Source organism: Indicator indicator, chromosome 4, assembly GCF_027791375.1.
Source record: "Indicator indicator isolate 239-I01 chromosome 4, UM_Iind_1.1, whole genome shotgun sequence".
In the NCBI taxonomy this organism is placed as follows: Eukaryota; Metazoa; Chordata; class Aves; order Piciformes; family Indicatoridae; genus Indicator; species Indicator indicator.
In genome coordinates, this window is record NC_072013.1 from 42,463,927 (window position 1) to 42,480,852 (window position 16,926).

Sequence of the window (16,926 nt, forward strand, 5' to 3'; positions counted from 1 at the left end):
TGCTTCCCAAGAATTTGTAGCAATATTTTTGTCCAGCGAGTGGCGTGACAAAAGATGATTCAGGAGGTGGAGTCCTTCCTGAAGGCAAGTTGGAAGCGTAGGATTTTTTTCCTGACCAGAAGTTCTCGTAAGTGCTTTTGCAGCCCTCGTGTTTCAGTACATTCAACCACAGAGCTGCATAAACAAATTGCAGAGCTAAAAAATAACTTGCTGTGGCTTTTACTTTGATGGTTTTTCTTTAGTCTCCTCTTTGATGCATCTACTCCCTGCTAATGCTTGCAGTTCTTGCATAAAATAAGACGTAAGGCCACTTCCTAACTTAATTACCAGTATGTCACTTAAAGGTTAACATAACTACAAGCAAAAGGGGGAAGTGCAAGTAAGCTCTCTCTCTTTCTACTGAACAAAGCCATGGTTATAGGTAACAACTGTTGTCATAACTAAAGGTCTGGATGTACCTACATTAGTACTGATGAGCAATTAACATAGCAGTATAGTTACAGTGGTAGTTTTCAAATTGTTTTTTTCCCCTGTCACTGCAGCAGGGACTCCAGAAGACAAAATGCGATTATTTCTCATCTATTACATAAGCTCAGCTCAGGCACCCTCAGAGGTATGTATTTATTATTTACAACTTCCAACACCAAATGCTACCACAAAGGACTTTTTTGTATGGTTTGGTATTTCTGCTTCTCTTGGAATCAAAGTATGAAATGCTCAGGAAATATTGAAACTTCAAATAAATGTTGAAGTATTATCAGCGCTCACAAGGCTTAATTAGCTACCATTTCAAAGAATTTGAATGACCAGCAAGAAGGAAACTTACCTGCAGAAAGATCTAGTTCACAGTTACTGCATATTTTCCATTATTCTGCTCTTGCTCAATAGAAGTAGAAAACCCAAAATGTTAATGTGACTCTTTTCACTTTGTCTGTTCAAGGATTGGCTTCTTATGCCAATATCTGAATAATTCAGGAAACAATTTCTTAATATTTCTTTTAAAGTTATGATGATTAGTTTCAAGGAAGATTGATATTGTACTGTAGAAATGTGATAGAAAAAATGTGTTGAGTTGGGCAAAAAGAATGTGCTGTGATGAATGTATATTGATTCCCCTTCATTTTTATCATTTTCTGTTGTGACATTTTACTGAAACCAATTTTCTGTCAGGTTTTCAGAAGGTGCTGATATAAAAGGCTCTTCCCACATCTGAAAGTACACATGATTTATTTCCACAACTACTGTTAGGTTCAATGAGAACTGCTCATAGCAAATTACATTTCAAATTCTCTTTTTGTACTTGGTAGAAAGTGGGATTAAGACTCACAATTACTTTTTAAATTTGCTTAATGCTGTAACTTTACATTGCTTATTTAATATTTAATTAAGGTTATCTTGTCTTTCCACATAGAGAGTTAAGAGTAGTTTCAACATTTTGTAATTCTCCACTTCATAATTTCAGATTGATTTGGAGCAGTACAAAAAAGCATTGACGGATGCAGGTTGTAACCTTGCTCCTTTGAACTACATAAAACAATGGAAGTAAGTAGTTTCTTTTTTCTCACAGAACTGTCAGAGTTGGAAGGGACCTCAAGGATCATTTAGTTTCAACCCCCCTGCCATGGGCAGGGATACTTTCCACTAGATTAGGTTGCCCAGAGCCACTTCCAGGGATGGGGCTTCCCCCACCTCCCTGGGCAACCTGTTCCAGTGTCTCACCACACTCATGGTGAAGAAGTTCTTCCTGATGTCTAATCTAAATCTCCTCTCCTCTAGCTTGGATCCATTCCCCCTAGTCCTATCGCTGACACCCTAAAAAGTCCCTCCCCAGCTTTCTTGTAGCCCCCTTCAGATACTGGAAGGGCACAATAAGGTCTCCTCGAAGCCTTCTCTTCTCCAAACTGAACAACCCCAACTCTCTCAGCCAGTCTTCATAGGAGAGGAGCTCCAGCCCTCTGATCATCCTCATGGCCCTTCTCTGGACACATTCTCCTACATGAGACTATATCTGGGTAACTTTGTAGAACTCAGCATTGTTATCAAATCCTATTTTAAAACTAACTCCAGTAATTCCAGAATGTTCCTGAACATGACACACAATAAGTTTCTTTAGTGATCCAAGACAGAACAACTTACTGGAAAGTTGTGCTTGTTCAGACTCCACTGTTTTTTTGGTTCATACCAGAGGGCCATGCTGCTTGTCACTCTAGTTGGTACCAAATCAAAGTCTTTGTCTTTGAAGTATAAATTCTAATTCTTTCAGTTCCTTAACTATTCTATTTCTACAAAAGAGGGATGCATGTAATAAATAGTTCCTTCCTGGGAGTATTTGAGAAGTTTTTTCACTTTCACTGATGACCAGAGTGGAATGTTCTGCAGCAGTATGTGCCATGAGATAAACATTTGATTTCTCTCCCTGCTTTCACAGAGCTTTCACAAAGATGGCTTCAGCTCCAACCAGCTATGGAAACACTAAACCTAAACCTTCAGGGTATGCTTTTGATTCGTTTTCTGTAAGCCTTTGGATTCTTTTAGCTTATTTTAGTAATACTGGAAGTGTGATTAGTGCTATACAAGGCCTAGAATAAAACACTTCCCTATTTGTAAAAGGTTTTAAATTAGAATTACGAGCACTCATCTCCTCTTAACATTGCGTAGGACTTACCCAAAAGACAATAAAAGTATCTGTGACTAAATCCAGAGAGTAACTTAATACAGGGATAATCTGCACCTGCACATTAAATGTACTCTCACAGAAGAATTTGGCACCAGCAAAGGATCTATGACTTGTCCCCATTCTGATCCTTTAGTCAAAGGCAGAAGATAAGGTCAGCCCTGTGTGATCAGAACTGGTTATCTCCAGGGCTTGGAGCCTGTCAGGAATGCATGAATACATTGCTTCTTCATTAGGATGTCCTGGCCTGGGTGTCTGGCTGCTTTTTGGAAAGATGTAGTTATTTCAAGAAGTGAAAAGGAAAGATACTGACTGTGCTAAGGGTACAGATATTCCATACAGGGTACAGGATGAGGGACTTGAGTCTTTCCATGCTTGAGAGGATTTGAATCCTCATTACTAACTTTACTTTCAGGAATGCACTGCCATGAGGAAACTCTGGTGCGGTATGGTTAGAGAGAATTCCAGTGCTGTCTCAGTTGGAAAAATTACTGTTTGGTTGGAGACACTGAGCACCTCTGTTAACTGGTGATTAGGACAGCCTCTTGAAAGGAGCAGTCAAGTCCTTGCATTACTGAAGTTGTAAAGTAAACTGTTCAATGGATAAGAGACTAGAACTCAAGACTCCTATTGCTAGGTGAGGATCTAGCTGCTAGATGATGGGTGTATTCCCATACACCTGGTTGTCATGTGATTTGAAGAACATGTTTCATGACAGACTGAAGGGCTTGGCAATTCATTCTCATCAACTTTAATGGAAACTCAATGTCACCATAAAGCTTAAGAATGCAAATTGAAAAAAGGAAGGTCTTACACATCATCTTTATTTTCTCTTTCAGTCTGTTTTCACTTGTTATGAATACAGGATCACAGTTTGTAATGGAAGGAGTGAAGAACTTAGTACTGAAGCAACAGGTAAGTGTGAAAAACAACAAAAAGTCTATCACATGAGCATTGTCAACATTTAGAAAACAACTAAATACCTCTGTCATAATAATAAAATTAATTGCACAGAAAAAAAAAACATCAAGCCTGCTGGTAGGTAGATCTATCACTTTGTAGCTTCTGGTTTTTAGACCAATTATGAATAGTGCTCAAATTTTCTTTTAATACCCCTGTAAGGAACTAGATTTCAGTGCATGCAGTTAAGACTGATTTCAGCATTACAGAAAGAGCAGCTGTGGCATACTCAAAATAGATGAGACCTTCATAAGCAATAAAACCCCCTCTGTGTCTTTACTTAGAACAGCATGCATTAAATGTATCTATTCCAGAGTGATTGAAAGACTCAAAGTGTTCTCTGCTCACTTGCAGTTCAAGCATTTCTAGTTTTCTCACATCTACAGCAACCAAAGTCTTGAGACGTGCTTGCAACTCAGAGTGTGTTTATAATGATGTGGCCATCTTCAAACATTCAATTCACTTTAGAAAATATTTTAAGCATAACTTGCCTACAAATTTCAATGTACACCCTCCAAAAGAAAACACACAACAAGAAGACACTGGTGGTCTGAGTCATGTTAGCTGAAATTTGGAACTGTGGTTCCCAGAAACCTGCTTATCTGTAGCAGACAGGTTTCCACCAATATGGACTTTGATCAGATAAACATTAAATAAATCCTTATTAGTAAAAATCTTCTGTAGTACTTTAACATCAAGATTTTAAAGCATAAGATCACTCTCTTCACATTGTAATTCTTAGTGGAAGAATCAGGATTTAACTTAGAAACACAGCATGTCAGAACTAAGTAAAATCTCACCCCTAATGTGCAACCTTCTGACATAGTTAAACTTAGGATAGTTGTGGTTCATTTAATCATCCAATTATGCACATAATTAATGCATGAAAAGATTCAGCTGTTACAGAAAAGGTTTTAAAAATTGTGGCTGCAGCTTTTGTAGAGTAGTCAAGGAAATCAAAAGATGATTCAAGGTCTGGAACACCTCTGCTATGGGTATACCTGAGGGAGCTGTTCTTCTTCAGCCTAGAGAAGACTCCAGGGGAACCTTAGAGCTGCCTTCCAATACCTGAAGGGATCCTACAAGAAGGCTGCAGAGGGACTTTTCATAAGGGTGTCTAGCAATAGGACAAGGAGGTTATGGTTTGAAGCTGCAGGAGAGTAGGTTTAGACTGAATCTTAGGAAGAAGTTCTTCAGTATGAGGGTGATGAGACTCTGAAATAGGCTGCCCAGGGAGGCTGTGGCTGCCTCCTCTTGGGGGGTGATCAAGGGCAGACTGAATGAGGCCTTGAGCAGGTGAGTCTAGTTGAGAGGCATCCCTGCCCATGGTGAGGTTGGAGTAGATGATCTCTGAGGTCCCTTCCAGCCAAAGCCATTCTGTGAAATCAGTTCTGCAGGACTTTTGCTGTAGCCAGATATTCTAAGTTGCAGTGGACAGTTACAGATCAGTGATATATCATGAAATATAGCAGAGGAAATTTAAATATGCGGCATACTTGTATGTTGTCTTTTATAGAGCTATCTTCAGGTAACTGTTCCTTGGAGCAGTAGATAATAATTGTAATCTAAATGAGACTTTCTTTTCCTCTTGTATTAAACATTGCTTATTTTAACATGTATGGCTTAAGAACATTAGTGTTATTCTTGACAAAAGGCTTGCATTGGTTTGGGTTGCAGGTAAGAAACCACATTGCTGATGTTTTCAGAATAATTTTTTTCTGGCTTTTAAATCCTTCTCCAGCTATTTTAGGGTAGCCAAATAAAATGCTGTTCTTTCTCATATTTCTAAGCCTGATGTAGGTCTGTGGTATTTCTATTAAAGCTAATTTTTTTATTCTTATTCAGTCCTCCAGGGATTTACATTGGCTTTTTACAAAGCATTTTTCAATGTTACTTGCAGATCATCCTTTGGAGTATTCTGTTTTGATGTATTCTGTCAACAAGATACATTTCCAGTTCTCTCCCTCAGTGGTTTGACTGTTTAATACTTCAGCTCTTTTGTCCAAGCTAACATTTCCCATCTTAAATAACCAAGAATCATCTTGAATCTCACCTCAGTGTATTCCTTTCCAGTTCATCCAAACATCTTTTGCCAGTATTGCTTGACAACATTAATTCTTTTTTTTAGAATCACACCTTAATTTTAATTTTCAGCTTTAAAATTCTTTTCTTAGAAAACTGCAAGGTATTTTTTTAATAAGAATTCATATGTCATCACATGTCTGCATGTATAGAGAGATATAGATAGGTAATACCCAAATACAGCTCTGTTCTTGTCTTCACACTTCTTTTCCACTTTGTCCTCTCGCTAGATGCTTTGCAGATGTTTGCCTTTTCCATACAGGTGATGATAAAAACGTTCAATTTCTACAAAAGATGAGCTTAGTATTTCAAATCCTCTGTAACTATTCCATAAGTAATTGTGGCCTGTGACTAATTCTCAGCAAGCATTTCAGCCTCATTAATTTCACATTATGTTTTACAGAACCTACCAGTCACACGTATATTGGACAACCTTATGGAGATGAAGTCAAACCCTGTGAGTATAACTGCAAGGAAAAGAGGTGCAACAAATGCAATCTTCAGGCTATAATATGTAATAGACCATGGCTATTTCTTTTCATGATAAATCTAACCACTCAGAATCTGTCCTTTTAAATTTTAAATTCTGTTTCCAACATCTTTAATGCTTTGCTGTTTAGAAGAAAATATTTTAGTATTCATGCTATCATTCTGTTTGCAAGCAGAGTTGGTTTTGTGTAAGAAAAGTCCTCTTTTTCCCCTTGTTTCTCTGGAAATTTACTCAGGGTCCCATAAATTGCCAACTTTTGAAATGTTTAAATGTTAGCTAAATAGTCAAGTTATTTGCTAGAATTTGCAGTTAAAAATAGCCCCAAGTCCTACTATACTCCTTCTGTAGTCAAAGCAGCCTTGCTGTGTATTTTGTTCCTTCAGACCACCCCCTGCATGCATGAACTTCTTCTGAAAAAGCCAGCAGTAACATTCCTTTAGGAAGCTTTAATATCTTTGCCACCTCCTGTCAGTCTTGCTGTCTCATGACATTAGCATCAGGCAGAGAGATACAGTTGTAATATCTCTTACTGGTTATGAGAAGGTTAAAAACCTTCTCCTTAGTCCACTTTCAATATCAGGCATTCATTGTGTGTAGAGATAAATAATGGTAAAACATGAAAGTTACCACCATGGAAGTAACCCTGGCTTTCCTTAAACTGTCCTTTGTAGACATTCAAGGTCAGGCTTGATGGGGCTCTGAGCAACCTGGTCCAGTTGGGGATGTCCCTGCTTACTGCAGGGCAGTTGTTTGACTAGATGGCCTTTAAAGGTCCCTTCCAACCCAGTGTGTTCTATGATTCTATGAATATATGTCATGATTACTAGCAGAAAATTTGCTTGCTTGTAACAAACAAGGAAACTGACATTGTTTTAATGCCAATGAATTTCAGTGGCAGTGAATTGTTGTCCCTATTTGCAAGCCCTGGAAAAGATGTACAGGGTTAATTTTATCTGGTCAGCCAGCAGAGGCCACTCAGCACACGTAATAGAGAAAGCCAAAGTTAAAAACTACCAAAAACCTATGTGTAGGTGGAAAATTAAACAGCTGGGGTGTTCAAATCAACACCAGCTGCCTCAGGGTACAAGTTTAGGAATTGATTTGGAAAAGTTTCCCAGTCATACATAGGATAATTTGTTGACTTGATACTGTCACATTTCACTTAGTAGAAATCAGCCACCATCACTTCAATAATTTGGAGAAAACAGTGAAATTCTTACTTGAAAAAGCAGAGATTGAGCCAGTCAGACAGTAGCTTCACATCTCAGTGCCTTGCCAGAGACTGGAATTCACTGCCCAAAATGGGGAGTCCTGCTATTGAAGTTGTACAAGACCAGGCAAGCCCTGAAGTGTGATGATTCTCCTACCCTGCAGGAAAATTGGCAGCAACTTTTTGAGTAGGTTCAGCTAACAGAAGCAAGCCAGAGACTAATTGTGGCATATTTTCAGACTTGCTGTGCCATTAACAGAAGTGAAATTGTATCTAGAAAAGGTCAATGTGTAGAAATATATCACTATGGCCTCTGTTCATCTTCTGATGTTTGAAGTCCTTTTCAGTTACCCAGAACAGAAGATTACTGCGTTGTAGGCAAAACAAAAAAAGGGAAAAAAAGCTTGAGATTTGGGATTTTTTACAACACAGAAAAAAATCTACTGTATAGTTTATTGACTCTTGCTACCACAGTGATTAATATATGAAATATACATACAGCTGAAAATCAGAACAGATTATTGAGAAGTCAAACAATTATTACAAGGAAATAATTAAAATTTAAATTATTTTCTAAATATAAAATGCAACAATAAATTAAATCTGGGAAACGTGCAACTTGTGCCACCAACAGCCACAAGGATTATTCTAAGTTGGAATTTTAAACCTAACCAGAATGTTACATGTGCAACACTCTGTAGGGCTGTCTTTAAATCACTTACTCCTGCTGCTTCTTTTGTCAGCTGCCAGAAAGGACAGATGAGTCTGCACCTGTGCTTTTCTACATTTTGCAGAAGCAGGAATAAACAGAACAGTTCTGGGCAATACCATCCTGTGATTTTGAAAATTTGACTGTTTAACTATAGTTAGACTTTAAATACTTATTCATAAACATTCATAGAATGGCTTAGATTAGAAAGGACCTTAGAGATCATCTACTCCAACCTCTGCTGCCATGGGCAGGGATGCCTCTCAACTAGACTCGGCTGTTCAAGGCCTCATCCAGCATGGCCCTGAACATCCCCAGGGAGGAGGCAGCCACAGCCTCCCTGGGCAGCCTACTCCAGAGTGTCATCACTCTTGTGCTGAAGAACTTCTTCCTAAGATCCAGTCTAAACCTGCTCTCCCTCAGCTTCAAACCATTCCCTCTTGTCCTGTTGCTAGACACCCTTATGAAAATCCCTCTCCAGCCTTCCTTGTAGGATCCCTTTCAGGTATTGGAAGGCATCTCTAAGGTCCCCCTGGAGTCTTCTCTTCTCCAGGCTGAACAACCCAAGCTTCCTCAGCCTATCCTCATAGCAGAGGGGCTCCAGCCCTTGGATCATCTTTGTGGTCTCCTTTGGACTCGCTCCAGTAGCTCTGTGTCCTACTTACGATGGGGATACAGTGTTCAAGGTGGGTCTCACAAAAGCAGAGTTAAGGGGCAGAATCCCCTCTCTTAATCTGCTGGCCATGCTTTTAGTCTAGAAATATTTGTCTGAGCATATTTTTGTTGGAGCATATTAAAGCATTTTACAGAGGTTCAGTGTGAATCAGATCTGTATTATTTTTTTTAAATAGCTGAACTTGAGGATTAGAGACTTACTGAATGTCACTGCATAAAAGCCCATAATACTGAGTAGATTTCTTTCCCATGTTTGTAATTACCACATGCATACTGAATATTTTGTAGTACTAGAGATATTTAGGCTTTATGAGCTCTCACAGACTTCCCAGGTAATCTGTCTTGCTACTCAAGAAGAATGACTTCTGCTCTACAGAATCATCAAAACACAGAGATCTTGCATGTAAGCACTCAGACGAAATCAACTGTAGTTCTGCAGGCAGTTTGTCCACAAACTAAACCTCACAATACCTGGATCGAAATGAAATGTAGAACAGAAGAAAACCAAGTAGTTGTCAGAAGGAGTTACTAAGAAGGTTTGTTTTTCATCCATAATAATTGGCAAAACCCTTGCTCATTGCCAGTAAAAATAGTGGAAGTGTCTCAATGGTTTGTGTGAAGAAAAATAATTTTTATACAGTTTAGACAGTCAAACTTTTCCAGTTCTTGTGGAACCAAGAGCTTAATTTTGGTTTAATAGTAGTCATAAATCATGAAATGAAAAGGGTAAGTTACGTAACAGTAGCAGATTTTGATCTATCTTATATTTAACGTTCATTGCCATGAAAGTGTTTTGTAATATTAAATCAACAGCAGATCTCTGTAGCATGGAAAATTTTAGCATTTACAACTAGCCACATAATGTTCCTTCTAAAGCTGCTAACACCTTAACTTTTCTCTCTGCATACTGCCTTGCTGTTGGGATTTATTAAGCAACCAATGTATTTTTTGTAATAGTTCATTTTAGATGAGCCAGAAGCAAAGGAGCTCAATAGCACCCTTCAGAGCAGTCTGTTTTTTGTTCTGTATTGGTTCAGTTATGTACAAATCCCATAAACATCAGTGGACAACACAATTAATTTTGAATGATGTGCATGCCAAGTGGGAAGCAGCATTGGTTTGAATGATGTTTAGTGTAATAGATACAAGCAGAAATTACCTTTTGAGATAAAAGCATCCTTTTTAACAGGAGACAGATGACTACCGGTATTTTGACCCCAAGATGCTACGAGGCAGTGACAGGTGAGTTTACTTTGAGTTTTGCTTCTCTCCTTGTACCCTGTGAAAAGGCTAAATTAAGAAAAAAAAAATTTTTACTTTGCTGACCACAATAATTCATTGTAATCACTAAGTCAAGACTCTTGATGTCAAAAGAAATTCACAAGGGGAGCTCAGATAAACCAGATCCATTTTTAGAACACTACAAAAATAATCTGTTGCAGGGACTGAAGATGCTGCTAACATTGTACATCAGTTAAGTCACAGCAATATCTACTAATACGTAGCAATAATCAAGGTTAGAATTCTTTATAGTAGCACTGCTTTGTTTCTTTGAAAATTGGAGATTTTCAACTGTTAAATTACAAAGTCATTGCATAGTGCACCAAAATTTCTTTTACCACTTTTTAAACAGTTGAAATATTAATCTGAAAACAACCCTTCTTTACTAGTTTGCTAGTAAGTTTGCAAAAAAGAAAAATTCATTAAAAATTGGCTGCATTTGCTTTTGCTTAAGCATTTGCACATTTTACAGGATTGTGCATATGAAGGGAGAGTTGGATTTAGTTTATTTTGCCAATCAAAGAGGGGAAGAGGAATTACACCAGAAGCTTGTAAATTTAAATCTTTTCCTTTATATCTGTGACCGATAACTGTGGCTGATAATCTCACCTCTAATATCCTAGAAATACTTAATTTTAGCATAACCTTCTAAAATAATTTTATTCAGACCTGTGGAAGAACAATAGGCAAAGGTTTATTACAGAATGTATATTGATCAAATAGGTCTAGACTAGGTCTTAGTTATTTCTCTTAAAATCTGTCCCTGCTTCCTCAGTTCTTGGAATGTGAAAGGTGTAGTTCTGACAACATAATCAGCAATTGGAGACAAATTTCAGGTAATATTCTACTGAAAGTATTATTTTAGACAGCTTCAAAGAGAAGCATATTTTGAAAGCATCAAAGAAGAAAATTCCCAGTGTTCTATGTTTCATTTTAATTGCAACGTTCATTATTTTACTACACCTTCATAGTGTTGGTGGAGAATTCTCTGCAGAAGTACAAAGATTTGGAGGTTTAAATGCAAAGGGTTTTTGTCAGGTCAGTGAGCACTTTTACCCACTCCATGGGGTTTTTATGTTGCTTTATCTGTTTTTTTATGTTGCTTTATCTGTTTTTTTATGTTGCTTTACACGTGGAGATACGTATTTGCAGCAGTTCAGAAATCTGTCATTCTGTATGGCTATAATAATCAGTACAAAAAAAAAATCTGATTTGAGGTTTGTTTGGATTGTGAACATATACTTAAGTTATATTTGTTAAGTCATATTGGAGCATGACAAGAAAACTAATACAGCAGTAGAGAGTTTTATCTAATTCTCTCTTCAAGTATTATTGTAGACGATAAAAACTCTTTAAGTATTATTGTAGACGATAAAAAAATAGCTTAGCTTTGTGGAAAATATTACTGGTTTTAAATAACAATATCAAATAGTAAAATTAAGGGAATGGTACTGAAAATTGATTGACTTTTTTTTTTCCTGAGGTACTTCAGTTTTAAGAACTATTGGCATTTCCACCTTTTCTTTTCCAAAAGAGTAGGAACTGCATCACTGTAATTCAGTCTTAGCAAAGCAGTCTCCTTATATCCTGAGTAAACCCTGTGTCAGGTATAAACAGGCCTTGCCCTCTGAAAGGATGGCATAAGAGCTCTGCAGTTGGAGCTTTCATGCTCTAAAACAAGAGCTGTCATAAAGCTTAGGATTCAAACAGCAACCTTAAAGCTGATGGCATAAACCCCCTAGCTACTTGTGTATTAAGTTCTGTAGAATGAATCACAGAATGGTTTGGGTTGGAAGGACCTCCAAAGGTTAGCAGGGACATCCTCACTTAGATCAGGTTGCCCAGAGCCCTATCTTGCCTGACCTTGAATATTTCCAAGGATGGGGCCTCAACTATCTCCCCGGGGCAACAGGTTCCAGTGTTCTACCACCCTCACAGTAAAGAGCTTGTTCCTAACATCCAGTCTAAACCTACTCTTCTCTAGTTTGATGCCATTGCCGCTTGTCCTATCACTCCAGGCCTTTGGGAATAGTCCCTCTGTAGGCCCCCTTCAGGTACTGGAAGGCCACTCTTAGGTCTCCTGGAGCCTTCTCCAGGCTGAACAACCCCAGCTCCCTCAGCCTGTCCTTGTAGGAGAGGTGTTCCAGTCCCCAGTCATCTTTGTGGCCCTCCTCTGGACCCACTCCATCAGGTACATGTCCTTCCTGTACTGAGGGCTCTGGAGCATCAGGCAAAGTCTTACCAGAGCAGAGTAAAGAATCACACCTCTCAGTCTTGATGCAGCCCAGGATGCCACTGGCCTTCTGGTCTGCAAGCTCACACTGTTGGCTCACATCCAGCTTCTCATCCACCAGCACCCCCAAGTCCTTTTCTGCAGAGCTGCTCTCGATTCCATCATCCTCCAGCCTTTTCCATACCTAACAGGTAAAATACTTGGAGAATGAACGCAGACAGGCAGTCACTGCTCTGTTTTGTATATTCATCTAATATTATATAGTATTCCATAACCATGATGTGTATGTGAGATTTACTTTTTTTGCATATTTATATCTAATAAAATATAAGTTGTAATTTGTTTGTGTTTCTTCTTATAGCTCAGTTCCAAGAAACAAAAATCCATTCCAGGAGGTAAGCCATAGAGAAATTCTCTTTTTTTTTTTTTCAGTGTTCATTTGTCTTGGAAAAAAAAAAAATTCTGAAGTGTCAGTCATTTTTATTATGATTAAGAAAATGAGAGGTCCTTTTAAACAAAAACCACTTAGACCAATTCCATCCAGTATTAATTACAATTAGCTGTTATTCTGAAGAAGTATTTTCAAAGAACTGTATCAGCATTAACTAAAACTGGAGGGGGAAAAAAAAAAAAAAAAACCAGACATTTCCTCTGGAGGTACATAAAAAATTTAAACTCTTCATTTTCATACCAGATCTTTAGAATGCTCTCTAGATTTAATCCTTTGTCTTAAGCAGCAGTGTTATTAAGTGACAGTACTTTTAAAAGTCTCTGCAATTAAAGAAAAAGGCAAACCAACAAATATTGTCATTTTATACAAATGCCAGTAACTTTCAGTATTTTTTCAAGATAAATATTTGCAAATAGGAAAAGTCTTGTTATCTGCTTTTACTACAAAGTTTCATAAGCCTCTCAACTAGAGTCAGCTGCTCAAGGTCTTACCCAGCCTGGCCTTAAACACTCCCAGGGAGGAGGTATCCACAACCTCATACTGAAGAACTGCTTCCTAAGATCCAGTCTAAACCTGCTCTTCCTCAGCTTCAAACCATTCCCTCTTGTCCTGTTGCTACACCCAAGTAATGAAAAATACACCAAATAATGAAAAACTGTGTTCCTTTATAACTGATGTGTTTTATTTGTGCCCCAAATTAATTCTTAAGTGTCCATAGAAATATTGCAATTGTTCCTAGGAACACTGCAAACATCTCCTCAGAAAAAAGTTAACACCTCGCAACTGCATCTGTTTCAAACCTTTCTTTAGTGGAAGGCAATGATTTGTTAAAGGCTCTCAGCCTGCTCTTCTGCATCCTGCTAAAACACTCCTTTCAGGTGGGAACACAGGGCTTCTGTATGCAGTTGTTACTTGACTGCAGGGTGGGTAAGATGATTTTTGCTGCAGGGTTAACTGTTTTGCTAATATTTTACTGCTGAAACTAAGAATTTGCATACTCTGATGATGTGTGTGTTGCCTTTTAGGCGATAGTGTTTGTAGTTGGAGGAGGCAACTATATTGAATATCAAAATCTTATTGACTACATAAAGGTATGTGCATGGCTGTCATCCATAACTTACTGATAAGAGTAGGTTGTCTGGAAAGTGTAGCATTTAGAAGAGCAAGTTTATTAAATTAGCCTTAACCTTTTGTTATATACAGAGTCTGGGAAAAAGGTAGTAGTAGAAAACATGGAGTATTAATTCAGACCAACAAAGAGTTACTGTTTCTGATGGGTTTGCTTGTGTTGCACTTCCGAATTGAGTTAAATAAACAACATTCTGCTTTGTTTCCTCTTCATACAATCTAACATGGTTGAAAAGTGTCAGCAGCTGCAACTCAACCTCTCCTCTGTACTGATACATTCAAATGCTGTCTGGTTGTTATTCTGTTACTAAGAATGCTGATACTATTTTGTTGTTAAATAAAGCAGCTGTAGTCTATCATAGCCTTGAAAAATCAGGAACTGCTCAGAATTCTCTGGTTTCCCTAAATCTTACCAAAGGTACACTACAGTCCTTTATATACAATGTAGGAAGACCAAGTCTATTCAGAAGGAGGCTTGCAGATAACAGTACCTTATTTTACAAACAATCTTACTTGAGCACAAGTTCTGTTGTTTCAGAAGCCAACATCATCCAAATCCTATGCTCTGTGTCAAAGCAAAGATGAGCTTGGCATCATTATCTAAGCATTTATTATTTACTCACATTCAGAAGTTTTCTCAAATGAATTAATTGAAGCTTATTCTTGTTGTGCTGCAGAATTTGATTCTGTGTTGAAATCATAAGAGGTCATATGAACAAATAAATATGTACACACAAAAAGGATGCACAAGTAAATATGTAACATACAACAAAATACGTAACCATCTATGCCACAGATTTAAGGTTTCTAGTTCCACTTGGCCAGCCTAGCAGAACACAGGGATAGCAAAAGACTTAACTAGTGTGTCATTCAGTTCCTGGGGGGCAGAAGTGGTCTTCATTCAAGAACTTTCCAGAAATAAAAAAATACAAAAAGGAATCTTGATAAAATTCTGAAGTAGGTAATAAATTCTTTAAGAGCAGCAGCACACCATCATTCCTTCATGATCTTAACCTTGTTCATAGTACTGTTATCCTGTCCTGTGATGGACCAGACTGAGGCATTTCACCCAAAAGAATAAATATGGAGGAAAAAAAAACCACTTCTTCCCCAAAACAAGCACAGGAGAGGTTTATGTCCAGATAAATCTTGAAGACTATAAAGTCAGACTATGTGTGCTTATTAGAATCATTCATTCAGATTGGAAAAGGCCCCTGGGATCACCAAGTCCAACCTATAACTCTACTCTACAAGGTTCACCCCTAAACCATATCCCCAAGCACCACATCTAAAGGATCTTTAAACACATCCAAGGATGGTGACTCAACCACCTCCCTGGGCAGCCTATTCCAATGTCTTGGCTACCCAACACTGGGAATAAAGTCAGTTTGAAACTATGTATTACACCAATTTTCACTTCCAAAATGCTAACAGCACATTGGTAACCTTAGTGCCAAGCGAGTATTGGTAAACTGCAAACGTTGGTTATGCCTTCAATTGAAATGAACATCACATTTTGCTTCAGAATCCCTTTACCCAAAAAAGGTGCAGGTCTTAATGTCTCCAGCACATGGAAATGAATTAGAGGTTGAACTTCTCAGGCTCTCACACAACACAACACATGTTTCTATAATTCTTAGCACAGTGCCCTGTTATTTTAAGGGCCAGGGTTTGCTGAAGTAAGGGTATTAGCTTCCCCAAGCCATTCATAGATATGTCAGAGAATTTAGTATTCTAGTGAGTTTCAATGTGTAAAATGCCCCAATTTTTTCCATTTTCTACCTCTGGTCTCTCATTTTCCTCTTCATTTTAACTAATTTTTTTCCCCTTTGGTGGGACAGCTACTATTTTTTCAGCCAAAAGTATAAAACTTCAATATCATCAAGCTATTTTTATAATTTTTTTTCTTGGTATACAATGAGCTTAAAACACTTCTGCTATTCCATTAAACACCTTCTTCCTGTTGTTTTTTTTTTTTTAGGGTAAACAAGGCAAACATGTCTTGTATGGCTGCAGTGAACTTTTTAACGCTACACAGTTTATAAAACAGGTGAGTACTTTCCCAGGCTATTTTAGTGACTTTTACAAGTTAAAAACTGGCACTCAGCTGTAACTTTTAAACCTTTGTCCTAAATTTTGCTGTTTATAACTAACTGGCCTAAGTGGGAGGTTGATGTTGTCTGTGCCTATTATGAAAATCAGTCTCTTAGTGCTGTTAAAAACATTGGCATCCCCAGGATTTCTCTATTCCAATAAAAATGGGAAATAAAATTTAATCACAGTGGTCAGCAAACAGGGACCCCTTCAATAGCTGTCACCAGCTATGGTTTTGCTTCCTACTGAGATGTGAATAAATTATTATTAAAAACTATGCTTTAAAGAACTAAAGATGATTCTTGTTGCACTTGAAGGAGACGAATGGTACTCACCAGTTTAGAACACTTTTGTTGACTTGACTGGATACTGCACTTTGAGATTTGTTCACATCTTGAGGGTTGAAGCTCAGATCCACTCCTGTGGGGAAAATGCATGAAATATTCTATTGCCAGCATATTTTTGGTTGTAAGAGATAAACAGAGCTTATAGGACAGAAATCTTTATTGTATGAACTGCAGATGAGTTTGACCAAAAGAATAAGATTAGCAACCTGATGGTTTTCTGTCTCTTCATCTTTAGCTCTCCCAACTTGGCCAGAAATAAGGCTGAAACACCATTACCTGGATGGCATTGTGACAACAGAATTTTTCAAGCATTCAGATGTCATCTTATCTGTAATTTTTTCATTGTATTAAAACTTTAACCCATTTCTTATGCTAACCTCTCCAACAAGATCTGAAATTAATACAGTGTATATCAGCATTTCACAAATAAACCTTGAAACCTGCTGTGGTTTTGGTGGGGGTCAGTTTCACATCATTACATTGCAAATGCAGTATTAGCTGTGGTGTGTGACAGAGCTGGCTGAAATCAAGTTCTTGGATGTAGCTTCTGTTACAGTAAACAAAGCCATAGCTTGATGAAAAGGTCAAGCCT

At 37.8% G+C, this 16,926-nt stretch overlaps 1 protein-coding gene across 2 annotated transcripts in view; it reads left to right on the forward strand.

The window, feature by feature from the left end:
- The window catches only part of SCFD1 (sec1 family domain containing 1), a 42,494-nt gene extending 25,872 nt beyond the window's left edge, over positions 1–16,622 (forward strand). For both annotated transcript variants that reach the window (XM_054380667.1, XM_054380666.1), the window contains exons 14-23: positions 543–613; positions 1,463–1,542; positions 2,429–2,491; positions 3,514–3,589; positions 6,120–6,173; positions 9,990–10,042; positions 12,676–12,709; positions 13,791–13,856; positions 15,875–15,943; positions 16,570–16,622. In XM_054380667.1, the coding sequence (XP_054236642.1) occupies positions 543–613; positions 1,463–1,542; positions 2,429–2,491; positions 3,514–3,589; positions 6,120–6,173; positions 9,990–10,042; positions 12,676–12,709; positions 13,791–13,856; positions 15,875–15,943; positions 16,570–16,593 (590 nt within the window). In that variant the 3' untranslated portion in view covers positions 16,594–16,622. The remainder of the gene's footprint in view (positions 1–542; positions 614–1,462; positions 1,543–2,428; positions 2,492–3,513; positions 3,590–6,119; positions 6,174–9,989; positions 10,043–12,675; positions 12,710–13,790; positions 13,857–15,874; positions 15,944–16,569) is intronic.
- The last annotated feature ends 304 nt before the right edge of the window (positions 16,623–16,926 follow it).